The sequence below is a fragment of the Mobula birostris genome, chromosome 9, assembly GCF_030028105.1.
Source record: "Mobula birostris isolate sMobBir1 chromosome 9, sMobBir1.hap1, whole genome shotgun sequence".
Classification (NCBI taxonomy): Eukaryota; Metazoa; Chordata; class Chondrichthyes; order Myliobatiformes; family Myliobatidae; genus Mobula; species Mobula birostris.
In genome coordinates, this window is record NC_092378.1 from 137,036,257 (window position 1) to 137,050,400 (window position 14,144).

Below are 14,144 nucleotides of genomic sequence, written 5' to 3' on the forward strand. Positions count from 1 at the left end.
CACAGACTGCTTAACAGATTTCATCATCGTTCGTCCTTACGTCCCCACCTAGGACCCTTCAGCGGCAATCTTCACCTTCACCCTCCGCTCCCCCACCTGGTTCTATCTACTTTTCTGCCTTGCTTGTCTGCTTCCACCGAGCACCTGCTTGCCTCTGCCTCTACGCTCCACCCTTGCCCTTCCTGGCTCGAACTGCCTGTCAACATTCACCATTCCTCAGTCCACCCATCACCAACTGGCCCCTGCCTCAACTCTCTCCTCCTTAGACTGGTCATCTTCTCTCCCCACTCTCAGTCAAGTTCAAATTTATTGTCATTCAACCATACGTACATATACAGTTAAAAGAAACAATGTTTCTCTGGGACCAGTACATATATCACATCCAGCACATAAAATAAGATTAACAGATAATAAAAAATTTCTGTAGATGTACAAGTTGACATGAAGCCATATACTACATATCGTTAAATATAATGCTACTGGCACTGTCATAAATAATGCGTACTGGGTGGTAGCAGGGTGTTCAGAAGTCTCACAACCTGGGGGAAGAAGCTGTTACCCAGCCTAACAGTCCTTGCTCCTATTCTGTGATACCTTCTGCCTGACAGTAGGAGGTCAAAGAGATCGTGGGACGGATGGGAGGGGTCCTTGACAATGTTGAAGGCTCTGTGATCACAGCGTTTCTGGTACATGTCCTGAATGCTAGATGAATCCTGAAGCTGGGTCTCGACCCTGAATTTTTGACAATTCCTTCCCCGCTCCAACCTTACCCCGCAGACACTGGCTTTACCCACAAGCAGAGGGACTCCACATACCAGCATCTGCAATATCTTGTGTCTCCAGTCAGGATGGGGTCTAAGACGGACTAGAAAAGGATGGCAGATCTCCCTCCAAGCAACAATGATTACAGATGATTTCATCCCCTCTCATTCCAGCCAAAACATACATAGCGTTCCTCTTGTCCTCACCTTCAGTTTCACCAGTCTCCACTTTTAAGATACCATTTTCAATTATTTCCACAGGCTTCAATGGGCACTTTCTTCCTTCCTCCCCTCTCGGCATTCTAAAGGGATCTATGTATATCAGTTTTGTTTTGCACTTCCAGCATCTGCAGATCTAGCTCCAAGTATCAATGAACCAGCCAGGTTTTCACAATAGTCCAGTCCAGGGGTTCCCAACCTGGGGTCCATGGCATCAACAAGTTTGGGAATCTGTGATCAGGCTTCAATCATACCGGTGCCTCAGAAGAGCGTGGTGATCTGCCTCAATGACTACCGCCCAGTGGCACTTACATCCATGGTGATGAAGTGTTTTGAGAAGCTGGGGATGGGACATATCAGCTCCTGTCTGAATGGCGACTTGAATCCATTCTGATTTGCCTACCAAAGCGACATGTCCACAGTGGATGCCATCTCATTGGCTCTTCACACAACTCTGGAACATCTGGACAGCAAAATGCAACATCAGAATGCCCTTTATCAATTACAGCTCAGCATGTAATATCATAATTCTCTCAAAACTAATCAATAAGCTCCAAGACATTGGACTCAAGACCTCCTTGTGCATTTGGATCCTGGATTTCCTCACTTACAGACCCCGGAAAGTTTGGATTGGCAAGAACATCTCCTCCACAATCTCCATAGGAGCACCACAGGGATGTGTACTTAGTCCCCTGCTCTACTCGCTTTACACCTATGACTGTACGACTGCGTGACAGCTCCAATGCCATATACAAGTTTGCTGATGACACCACTGCTGTGGGTGTACCAAAGGTGGTGATGAATCAGCATACAGGAGGGAGATTGAAGTTTTGTCTGAGTGGTGTAATAACAACCACCTCTCGCTCAATGTCAGTAAGACTAAGGAACTGATTGTAGACTTCAGCAGAGGGAAACCAGAGGTCCATGAGCCAGTAATCATCAGGGGATCAGAGGTGGAGAGGGTCAGTAACTTCAGACCCATCATATAAATATTATTGTAAAGAAAGCACAACAGCACCTCTGCTTCCTCAGGAGTCTGCGGAGATTTGGCAGTCATCAAAAACCTTGGCAAACTTCTATAGATGTGTGATGGAAAGAGCACTGATTGGATACATTATGGCCTGGGATGGGAACACCAATGCCTTTGAGTGGAAAATCCTACAAACGGTAGTGGATTCAGCCCCAGTGCATCAAGGGTAGGGCCCTCCCAACCACTGAGCACATCTACATGAAATGTTACTGTAGAAAAGCAGCATCCATCAGCAGAGATTCTCATCACCCAGGCCATGCTCTTTTCCATCTGCTGCCATCAGGTAGAAGGTACAGGAGCCTCAGGACTCGTACCACCAGGTTCACGGACAGTTACTACCCTTCAACCATCAGGCTCTTGAACCAAAGAGGCTAACTACACTCATTCTATTTCTGGTGTCCCACAAATGATGGTCTCACTTTGAGGGCTCTTTGTCTTCTTATTTCACCCTCATTATTTATTGCTATTTATTTATATCAGCACTTGCACGGTCTGCTGGTCATTGATCCCGTTTGCAGTTACTATTCTATAGATTTGCTAAGTATGCAGCAGGAAAAAGAATCTCAGGGTTGTATGTGGTGACATGTTTGTACCCTTAATTTTATTTTGAACTTTGATTCACGGTCGACAACACAAGGCCTTATAAAAACGTAATTTCTAAAGTGAAGCTCAGTGGGCACACCAATTCCCAATGAGTTAGGAAAAGCAGAATTTTAATCTTGTTTATGAAGGTAAAATATAGGAGATCTGGAGGACAATAGAATTACCAAATCTAGAGCAGTTGTCCTAGATTAGTCAATGGCATTCATAGGAAGTGCCCCTAAAATCAGCCAGTAATCTCATCAATGGCCAGGGCAATCCTCACTCACTATCCAGGAAGCGCTACCCAGGTCAGGCACTGGTCACTCTAGGAGTTCTCACCAGCCAATCACGGTGAGTTCCTCCATGGGTCAGTCACTGTTTTCTCAGGGAACATCCTCATGAGTTAGTCACTGGACATTCCAGTAGCCCCAGCCCCGGGTCGGTGACCAGCCACTCTGGGGGCTTTTCTCTCCCCCCCCCCCAACACCCACCCAGTCACTGATCACTCTGAAAGCCTCCCCCAGAGTCCGTCACTGGTCACTCTGAGCCTCCCCAGGCACTGGTCACTCTGGAAATCTCTCCTTGAGTCAGTCACTGGTCACTCTGGAAGTCACTCCCTGGGTCAGTCACTGGTCACGCTGGAAGTCACTCCTGGATCAGTCACTGGTCACGCTGGGAGTCACTCCCTGGGTCAGTCACCGGTCATGCTGGAAGTCACCCCTGGATCAGTCACTAGTCACGCTGGAAGCCTCCCCCTGGGTCAGTCATTGGTCACTCTGAGCCTCCCCGGGGTCAATTACTGGCCACTCTATAGGTCACCTGCTGGGTCAGTCACTGGTCACTCTGGAAGTCACTCCTGGGTCAGTCACTGCTCACTCTGAAAGGCACCCCTGGGTCAGTCACTGGTCACTTTAGAAGCCTTCCCCAGGTCGGTCACTGGCCACTCTAGAAGCCTCCCCCGGGTCAGTCACTGGTCACTCTGGAAGTCACTCCTGGGTCAGTCACTGGTCACTCTGGAAGTCACCGCCTGGGTCAGTCACTGGTCACTCTGGAAGCCTCCCCCTGGGTCAGTCACTGGTCACTCTGAAAGTCACCCCCTGGGTTAGTCACTGGTCACTCTGGAAGCCTCCCCCAGGTCAATCACTGGTCACTCTGGAAGTCACCCCCTGGGTCAGTCACTGGTCACTCTGGAAGTCACCCCCTGGGTCAGTCACTGGTCACTCTAGAAGCCTTCCCCAGGTCGGTCACTGGCCACTCTAGAAGCCTCCCCCGGGTCAGTCACTGGTCAATCTGGAAGCCTCCCCCTGGGTCAGTCACTGGTCACTCTGGAAGCCCCCCCCCCCTGGGTCAGTCACTGGTCACTCTGGAAGCCTCCACCAGGGTCAGTCACTGGTCACTCTGGAAGCCTCCCCCTGGGTCAGTCACCGGTCACTCTGGAAGTCACTCCGGGTCAGTCACTGGTCACTCTGGAAGCCTCCCCCTGGGTCAGTCACCGGTCACTCTGGAAGTCACTCCGGGTCAGTCACTGGTCACTCTGGAAGTCACTCCGGGTCAGTCACTGGTCACTCTGGAAGCCTCCCCCTGGGTCAGTCACCGGTCACTCTGGAAGCCCCCCCCCCCCCCCGGGTCAGTCACTAGTCACTCTGGAAGTCACTCCGGGTCAGTCACTGGTCACTCTGGAAGCCACTCCGGGTCAGTCACTGGTCACTCTGGAAGCCTCCCCCTGGGTCAGTCACCGGTCACTCTGGAAGCCCCCCCCCGGGTCAGTCACTGGTCACTCTGGAAGTCACTCCGGGTCAGTCACTGGTCACTCTGGAAGCCTCCCCCTGGGTCAGTCACCGGTCACTCTGGAAGCCCCCCCCCCCCCGGGTCAGTCACTAGTCACTCTGGAAGTCACTCCGGGTCAGTCACTGGTCACTCTGGAAGCCACTCCGGGTCAGTCACTGGTCACTCTGGAAGCCTCCCCCTGGGTCAGTCACCGGTCACTCTGGAAGCCCCCCCCCCGGGTCAGTCACTGGTCACTCTGGAAGTCACTCCGGGTCAGTCACCGGTCACTCTGGAAGCCCCCCCCCCGGGTCAGTCACTGGTCACTCTGGAAGTCACTCCGGGTCAGTCACTGGTCACTCTGGAAGCCTCCCCCTGGGTCAGTCACTAGTCACTCTGGAAGTCACTCCGGGTCAGTCACTGGTCACTCTGGAAGCCACTCCGGGTCAGTCACTAGTCACTCTGGAAGTCACTCCGGGTCAGTCACTGGTCACTCTGGAAGCCACTCCGGGTCAGTCACTGGTCACTCGGGAAATCACCGACCAGTCCTGGGACACCTTTGCTGCCGACGATCCACTCCCACCCCCGATACTCACGTGCGGGTGCGTTGTTCGGGACGTCCGCCATCCTCTCAATCCCTCCCGGAGCCGCACTTCCGGTGTCTCGGTGCAACCACGGCTTGCACCGGCTACCGCGAACGCTGCGGATAAACGTTCCTCCCAAGAAGCAGGTTGCAGCTCAGCGAAGTCGAAAGTCGTGGTGGTTTCAGTACTCCCACATTGCAGAATTTACAGCTGTAGCTTGCAACTGTTATTTCAAGACAGTACATTGATATTGGCTCGTTTAAATAACGGCCAACAACGTTGCTAAGTTTTAATAACGTCAGAATAAGTGATTTCTATTGATGTAAAAATGAACTTTAGCCACTTACATTATCAATTCCTTCACCGCAATATTTGATCGAAACAAATCACCTAGACTCCGACAAATTCTTTGACTCTAATTTTCCTCTGATCCTTAAAGAACTTAAAGATCCTTAATGAAAACCATATATTCTATTATTTTGTTTACACTTTCTGCCTTTTAACACTATCTACAGATAAAAATACAACGTAACACACATCAAAGTTGCTGGTGAACGCAGCAGGCCAGGCAGCATCTCTAGGAAGAGGTGCAGTCGACGTTTCTGACCAAGACCCTTCTGTCCTGACGAAGGGTCTCGGCCTGAAACGTCGACTGCACCTCTTCCTAGAGATGCTGCCTGGCCTGCTGCGTTCACCAGCAACTTTGATGTGTGTTGCTTGAATTTCCAGCATCTGCAGAATTCCTGTTGTTTGCGTTTAAAAATACAACGTATTGGTTTACGTTTGGTAGGGTGTACATCATTGATTAAACTATTTGCTATTTATTTACGTCTACTGGCAGGAAAATTACTGATGGGTGACAATTAATGTAAATTCAGTCTGAATCAGAATCAGGTTTATTATCACTGGCATATGTCTTGAAATTTGCTAACAGCAGCAGCAATACAAAGCAATGTATGATAATATAGAAAGAAAAAAGCAACAAATAAGTTACAATAAGTATATACATATATTGAATACATTAAAAATAGTGCAAAATAGAACTAATATATATATGCATATAAAACGTGAGATAGTGTTCATGGGTTCAATGTCCATTTAGGAATCGGATGGCAGAGGGGAAGAAGCTGTTCCTGAATCGCTGAGTGTGTGCCTTCAGGCGTCTGTACCTCCTACCTGACAGTAACAATGAGAAGATGGCATGTCCTGGGTGATGGGGGTCCTTAATAACCGACGCCACCTTTCTGAGGCATCGCTCCTTGAAGACGTCTTTGGCAATATGGAGGCTAGTACCCATTATGGAGTTGACTAATTTTACGACTTTCTGCAGCTTCTTTCGATCCTATGCAGTTGCCGTCCCATACCAGAGAGTGATGCAGCCTGACAGAATGCTCTCCGTGGTACATCTATAAGACGTTTTCGGGTGTTTTAGTTGACAAACCAAATCTCTGCAAACTCCTTTGCAACAGTAAGTTGGGAATTCAAACCGTCAAAATTCATCACTGCAATCTTTAACTTTCCCCATAAAGATACTGAGTAGAAGTCACTCCGAAGAATTGTGTTAGTCATTCACTATCGATGTGCGCTAGATTGGAATGGCTACTGCGGAATTTAAAAGAACGACTGGAAAATGTGTTGTTTGTATTGCAGTTGTATGACATCTTTTATTGACAGGTGCCAATTAGATCAGATACAAACATACTGCTAATGAGAATCAAGACTGCATGCAGATCAAATTTTAATTTTGAATCATAGATTAACCACTTGGAGATTCCTAAAAGACTTTTTAAACTCATTCTTTTTAAAGCCAGTAGAATAAAAATGTAAACATAAAAAGAACCTGAGTTTGCAGGCTAGAGTCTGTTGCTCCTCTACCCTCACCTTATATTCCGTCTGGGTAGCTTCCAACCCGATGTCTCCTTCTAGTAAACAAGTGTCCCTCCCTTTCCCCTGATCTTCCATTCCCCACTCCGGCCTCTTACCTCTTCTCACCTGCCTATCACCTCCCCCTGGCTCCTCTCCTCCTATGGTCCGCTCTTCTCTCCTGTCAGATTCCTTCCTCTCCAGCCCTTTCCAACCCACCTGGCTTCATCTATCATCTTCCAGCTAACCTCCTGACCCTCCCTCCCCCCAACCTTTTTAATTTGGCGTCTTCCCCCTTCCTTTCCGGTCCTGAAGGAGGGTGTTAGCCTGACCTGCTGAGTTCCTCCAGCATCTTGTGTGTGTTGCCTGCGGATTTGTTGCTGACCTCGTTTACACTCGGAGAAAATGAGGATGGTCGTCCACTAGGTAAGTCCAGTCCAATATCCTAAATGGTCAGTAATGACCCTCAACTTCAAGAGGATAAAACTAAACTTCAAACACAGTTGACCGTTGAACTGCTGTGTACACCAGCATGAAATGATCCGCTAGTTGTAGGTAGCCTTGTGAGCAGGTGAGGTTCATCTGTCCGTTGAGTTGGATGCATTCTCTGCAGTTGTAACCAGATAGGTACATGAGGGTTTGTAGTTTTGACTGCTGGTGCCTTGGCAGTTTTTGCTGTCAAACTGAAAGGAGCCATGTGAAGGAAAGCTAATCTCCCATTAAAATGTTTAAATGACAATAGGCGGTAGAAGATGTGAGACTGAGTTAGTCAGTGGATGTAACTGAAAAATAAGAGGGCACCTGTTCTATTTCAGGAAGTGGCGAGGACAATATGGCCTTACGGAGTTCCTGTATCATGAATTTCAAGTTCAAGTTTATTGCCATTCAACCAGACACAAGAGCATTCCTCTGAGGTCGAGGTGCAAAATTCAGTACATACACCGCATACAGCACATATAGTTATAGCGTCTCCTCCCCGGGTGGCGGTAACATTCCATTCCACGTGCTCACTGATGGAAAATGAACCTTAAAAAGCAGGTCAATAGCTGTTGAGCATAACTCACTGAGATTTTTAAAGAACATGCAGTTGTTACATAAGAACATAAGAAATAGGAGCAGGAGTAGGCCATCCGGCCCGTCGAGCCTGCGCCGCCATTCAATAAGATCATGGCTGATCTGTCCGTAAACTCAGCTCCATCTACCTGCCTTTTCCCCATAATCCTTAATTCCCTTACTATGTAAAAACCTATCTGACTGCTTCTTAAATATACTTAGTGAGGAACTCAACTCAGCTTACTTTGCAGATGACATAGTCCTGCTCTCTGACCAGATGGAGGAAGCACAGCAGCTACTGACAAAAGTGGAAATTGAATGCAATTGACTGAAGTTGGACTTCACCTAAATGCTAAAAAGACAGAGTACATGGCGCTTAACTGCGACGAAGGTACTCTCAAGACAGTAGAGAATGATACCATTAAGAAAGTCTTTGACTTCAAGTACCTCAGGTCAAGAATGATGAGTTCAGAGAAGGACATAAAGATACGGAAGGCGCTGGCGGAGAGGGCTATGAACAGCATGAAGGAAATCTGGAAGTTGAACCTGACCAGAGGGCTTAAAAAGAGGATCTTCATAGCAGTCATAGAGTCCATTCTCACATATGGATGCAAGACGTGGACACTCACCAAGGCTATGCAAAAGTCTCTAGATGGTTGCTATACATGAATGCTCCAGATGGCTCTTGACATGTGTTGGCAACAGCACATGACGAATGTCGAGCTCTTTGACGACCTACCGATGCTCACCACTAAAATCGAGGTGAGAAGACTGCATCTAGCGGGTCACTGTCTACACCACCCCGAGCTACCTGCCAGCCTAGTCATCATATGGGAGCCCAAGCACGGGAGGATGTACCCTGGGCGCCCTCCCAAGACTATGGTCAACACGCTCCTAGAAGACAGCGGCGTGGCTAATGTAGATAAACTGAACACACTGATGAGGGAGAGGGAGAAGTGGAGAGTCCGTAGGCCTGAGTCGACGTAGTGGTAGTAGTAGTGGTGAGGAAGCCTCAACTGCTTCCCTGGGCAGAGAATTCCACAGATTCACCACTCTCTGGGAAAAACAGTTCCTCCTCATCTCCGTCCTAAATCTTCTCCCCTGAATCTTGAGGCAATGTCCCCTAGTTCTAGTCTCACCTACCAATGGAAACAACTTTCCTACTTCTATCTTATCTATCCCTTTCAAAATTTTGTATGTTTCTATAAGATCCCCTCTCATTCTTCTGAACTCCAGAGAGTATAGTCCCAGGTGACTCAATCTCTCCTCATAAGTTAACCCCTTCATCTCTGGAATCAACCTGGTGAACCTCCTCTGCACTGCCTCCAAAGCCAGTATATCCTTCCTCAAGTATGGGGACCAGAACTGCACACAGTACTCCAGGTGCGGCCTCACCAGTACCCTGTATAGTTGCAGCATGACTCCCTGCTCTGGAATTCAATCCCTCTAGCAATGAAGGCCAACGTTCCGTTTGCCTTCTTAATAACCTGTTGTACCTGCAAGCCAATTTTTTCGATTCATGAGCAAGCACTCCCAAGTCCCTCTGCATAACAGCATGCTGCAATCTTTCACCATTTAATTAATAATCCGCTCTTCTATTATTCCTTCCCAAGTCGATGATCTTGCACTTACCAACATTGTATTTCATCTATTGACCTTGGCCCACTCATTTAACCTATCTATATCCCTCTGCAGACGCTCCACATCCTGTGTACAATTTATAGTTGTTAACTATAAATTTCAGATCTCCACTATTAAATCAGCCTCTTTCTCAACAACAATTAAGAGATTACCAATGTTGTCTACTATCTTGTCATATAATAAGGCAATTCAGATCCAGATTCATTTATCACATATACGCTGAAATATACAGTGAAATATGTTGTGTGCATTACCAACCAACATGATTTAAGGATGTTCTAGGAGCAGCCTTCGGGTGCTGCTACAGATTTCAGCACCAACATAGCATGTAATGCTTGGCAGAACAGCACAAAACACAACAAAACAAGCAACAAAACATCAAAAACTTTCTTCCCTCCCTCCCACGCCCCCCGCCCACACATGGACAGTCCTCTAAGCCCAGGACAGGCCTTTGGGCCTCCAGACTTCGGCCTTCAGTCTAACCCCTGACTAGGCAATGATGGGCCTTCAAACTCTAGGCTCACTGGCTCACTGTGCTTCCTGCTCATCTGGACATCCAATCCAGAGACCCAGATGTGGAGGGAACTGGATATTTCTCTCCTTCTGAACATGTTTACCTCTTTATAGCACCATCCATGTTCTCAAAAAAGGCACCTTGAATAGAGAGTACCCAGAAAACAGTTTTTCACTCTCACTTATGAATAGATAGAATGTAATACAGTATAAAATACATCAGTTCCTCAAAATCTAAATAAAAACAAAATTTACTGGATACACTGAATATTTTATTGCTTGAGAAACAGATTTAATGTTTCAGTTCAATGATATTTCACCAAAATACAACCTACAATGAATCAGGATTGATTTCATAACTCTTCAGAGAAGCCAGACGATCACTCTCAATGAGCTAAATTCCCAGCAGATTTTTTAAAAATATCCGAAGTTATGTAGAGGAGCATGTTCTCTCCCTCTATGCTTGTCTGTAGGCTCAGATTTGATTTGCTTGGAATGTCCGGTGAGTTGAGTTGCAGGTTACAAAAATAACTTTTCATAAAAATGCATCGAGAAAACCTGAAACATGTCAATTCTGTTTGCTTACACTTGTGACCCAACTCTCCCGTATCCAAATTTATGCAGATTTGGATTCAGATTCATTTGTTGATCACACGTACATCAAAACATATGGCCTGTTTAAAATTACTGAGGTTAAAATGAAAATCAAACAGCGTATCGGCATAGGGAACTGTGCCTAGTTGCTGATCAGAGGCAAAATGTTCTGGAACAGAAAAGAACTTATTAAGAAAGCTGGAAATGCATTGTTCTTGTGACAGCACTATACCCTGCTAGGATAATGATAAATTGAATGGAACATCATTGACTGGTGTTTGGAAAACAGATGGTAAGCAGCAGGGTAATAGGGTGTGACCCAAGAGCCACAACTGCAGGGAATTCCTGCAAAGCGCAGAAGTGAAGGAAAAGAGGCCCTTCCCCCCCCCACCCGAGATGGAGAGGCCAGAAGAAAAGCAGAGACATTGAAAGGGAGTGACGCTGTGCCGAGGATCCACGAAGGGACAAAGAAAATGGGGAGTAGATGACGGAAAGTAAGTTTGGGGCTGAGGTGAACAGAATTATGAATGACCTGAATAAAATGGGGAAGACCTATTTTTCAGTACATGAGGGATGATATACCTGAGGGCATAATTCTGAAGTAATTAGCAGAAGGATTACAAGGGAGGTGAAGGAAGAATCTTATCACCCAGAAGATGATAGCGATCAGAAACTCACTGCTTGAAAGGATGGAGAGATAGAAATAATCACCACGTTTTAAAAAAAATTCTTAGTTACATAGAAAGATAGGAATCACAATGGGCCCACAATGTTGTGCTGACCAAGTAATCTCCTCTAGAAGCTGCCTAGAATTTTCCTACCCCATAGTCCTCTATTTTTCTAAGCTCCACGTATCTCTCTAAGAGTCTCTTAAAAGTTGTGTGCTTGAAGCACGGCGATCAAGTATGGGGTTTGTTGACTAGCTCTTTTTCAGCTGGCATAGACACAATGGGTTGAATGGCCTTGGTCATACATTTTCTCTGATTCTCAGCGCTTTTACTGATGGTGAATAGATAGCACAATGTTGTAAAGCAGCAGAATGACAACACAGAGGCAGCGGAGGTGCGTAAAATGGGAAGAGAGAGAAATGGAAGCTGGTGGCGTTCGGACAGGGTGGCACCAAGCAGCAGCACAACATTTACAGAGCAACACAGACAAAATGCCAGGGGAACTCAGCAGGTCGGGCTGTGGAAAAGATGTTTCAGGCTGAGACCCTAAGGAAGGATTTTTCTGGATTTCCAGTATTTGCAGAATCTCCTGTGCATATAACTGAAAAATGGAGAGACAAAGATTAGATTCTTGAATATTTCCACTGCTGGCTGTGCGTGGGCTAGACTGGAACTCATTGTCTGACATGAGTTGATTAGCTGATTGGAACAGAAAGAAATTGGCATGTTGCTTGTTTTGTCAGTGGAAGCTTTGAAAGAGGATGGTGTAGTTTAGTGAAGACTTGAAGAGGATTGTGTCATTTGAGCACCTCAAAGGTTCCCAGGAGAACAAGAAATACAAGAATGGAACATGCATGACAATCACAGTCACAAGGGATGATGCTGACGTCAGGTGGGGCGAGTCAGGGGTGAGTTATAGAGAATATAAAACAAAGGGGAACAATAGTAGAAGTTCAAATCTACATCTGCTAGTGCACAAGAGAAATTTAGTAATATTAGAGTGAGAGGACAGCTGGTGAGATAAGATGAACACAGGGCATGAAGGGATAAAGGACTGAGGTTGCAGCCTTCAACTAGTGGACTTCTGGGTCAGCTGCAGAGATGCCTGACTTTGTGAACTTTAGTTCTGAATGATATTTGCTTGCTTTTACTGTTTGCACGATTTGTTTTTTTTTTCTGTCTCTGCACACTGGGTGTTTTACTGTCCTTTGTTTTTAATGGGTTCTACTGGGCTTCTTTGTTTTGTGGCTGCCTGTAAGGAGGCCAATCTCAAGATGGTATAAAGTATGAATACTTTTATAATAAATGTACTTTGAACTTTGAGAGAAAACAGAGGAAGGTTTCCTTTCAGGGCCATGCAGGGGAGGCATGGGAAATAGCTTGGGCTGTTATATGAGATGAAGCTGGGTTGGAGGGGATGTTGCAGCAATATCAGTGGAATAGGTGGTCTCAGTCTTTGCAGCAATTGTAAGCTCCTTCCACTTGATACTGGTTGTGAAGCTGAAGGAAACAGCTGGGAGTGCTTGAGTACTTGGTACCAAACAGAGTGTGATCACTGCACTTTGGATGAATGCTGGGATAGGGCGGCTTTTTTAGGCAAAAATAGAACCTGATGAAAAACAAAATAAAACTGCAGATGCTGCAATTCAAAACAAAACCAGAAATGCTGGTTAGGCTAAGAGGTCAGGCCTCAGCCTGTCGAGAAGTGCTTATGGAAAGGCAAACCAGTTAATGTCTTGAGTCAATGATCCTTACTCAGAACTGGGAAGAGTGTTTATAGTACTCAAGAGGGTTTATAGTCCTCAAAGCAGAAATGGATCATGGTCAAAAATCTAGCATTGAACAATTAAAACTAGTTTATCACCATGTGTGTTCCCCTATCTTAATAGTGCTGATGTACAGAGGGATATAGGGGTTCAGTTTCATCGCTCCTCAAAAGGGACCAGACAAGTTGAAGCAGAAGGTATGGCATGATGGCATCTGTGAGTCAAGACATTGAGTTCAGGAGTCAGGAAGCTATATTACAGGTTTATAACTTTGGTTAGGCCATATCTGGAGTATAACGTTCAGTTCTGGTCGCCCCATTATATGAAAGATGTGGAGGAAGAAGAGGTTTACCAGGATGTTGTCTGCTAACTTAAAGTAAGTTTTTTCATGCAAAAGAACACATTGCACGATTTGTTCAATAGTCGTGGAGTACCTCTGATATCCTAGCCAACATTTATCTCTCAATCTACATAATCAAGAAAACTGAGTAACTGATCATTTATTAATAGCATCATCTTTTGCATACAATGTTTTAACAGCAATGTTGAAAGTTAAAAATATGTAGGCAGTAACAAAATGTTTTTATGTGACTTAAAGGTGTATAAGCACTGAAATCAAATCCTACCTATTTCATTTGCGTCCATAATCCACACTTCTCATTGCCTCCATGGTAAAAACTGTAGCTCATAAGAAGGAGCCTTTTCTACTTATTTGGAGTTAAAAAGGTGATGCCTCAAAACGGCAGCACCCATCATTAAGCGCCCTCATCACTCAGGACATGCCCTCTCTTATTGTTACCATCAGGGAGGAGATACAGGAGCCTGAAGACACACACTCAACGTCTTAGGAACTACTTCTGTCCCTCCGCCATCAGATTTCTTAATGAACCAGTCCATGGACACTACCTTCATATCTTGTTTGGCTCTTTTTTTGCACTACTTATTACTTTATGTTATATATATGTTACTTTATGTTATGTTAGATATATATGTATATATATTCTTACTTTTTTTTATATGTTGCATTGTGCTACTACTGCAAAGCAACAAATTTCATAATATAGATCTCTGAGAATAAACCTGATTCTAATTCTGAAAATGTCACT

General features: G+C 45.7%; 2 protein-coding genes across 3 annotated transcripts in view; one reads left to right on the forward strand and one right to left on the reverse strand.

Annotated features, from left to right (window-relative positions):
* The window catches only part of nubp1 (nucleotide binding protein 1 (MinD homolog, E. coli)), a 62,738-nt gene extending 57,678 nt beyond the window's left edge, over window positions 1-5,060 (reverse strand). The window contains exons 1-2 of one of the 2 annotated variants that reach the window (XM_072268950.1): window positions 4,953-5,000; window positions 969-1,443 (exon numbers count right to left, since the gene is read on the reverse strand). In XM_072268950.1, coding sequence (XP_072125051.1) covers window positions 969-1,062 — 94 coding nt within the window. In that variant the 5' untranslated portion in view covers window positions 1,063-1,443; window positions 4,953-5,000. Of the gene's footprint in view, window positions 1-968; window positions 1,444-4,952 lie in introns of both variants that reach the window. The other variant, XM_072268951.1, reaches the window with a different exon arrangement.
* Window positions 5,061-11,009: 5,949 nt separating this feature from the next.
* Window positions 11,010-14,144, forward strand: part of LOC140203477 (tektin-3-like) — a 75,290-nt gene continuing 72,155 nt past the window's right edge. Inside the window, exon 1 of the mRNA XM_072269548.1 lies at window positions 11,010-11,098. Coding sequence (XP_072125649.1) covers window positions 11,089-11,098 — 10 coding nt within the window. The 5' untranslated portion in view covers window positions 11,010-11,088. The remainder of the gene's footprint in view (window positions 11,099-14,144) is intronic.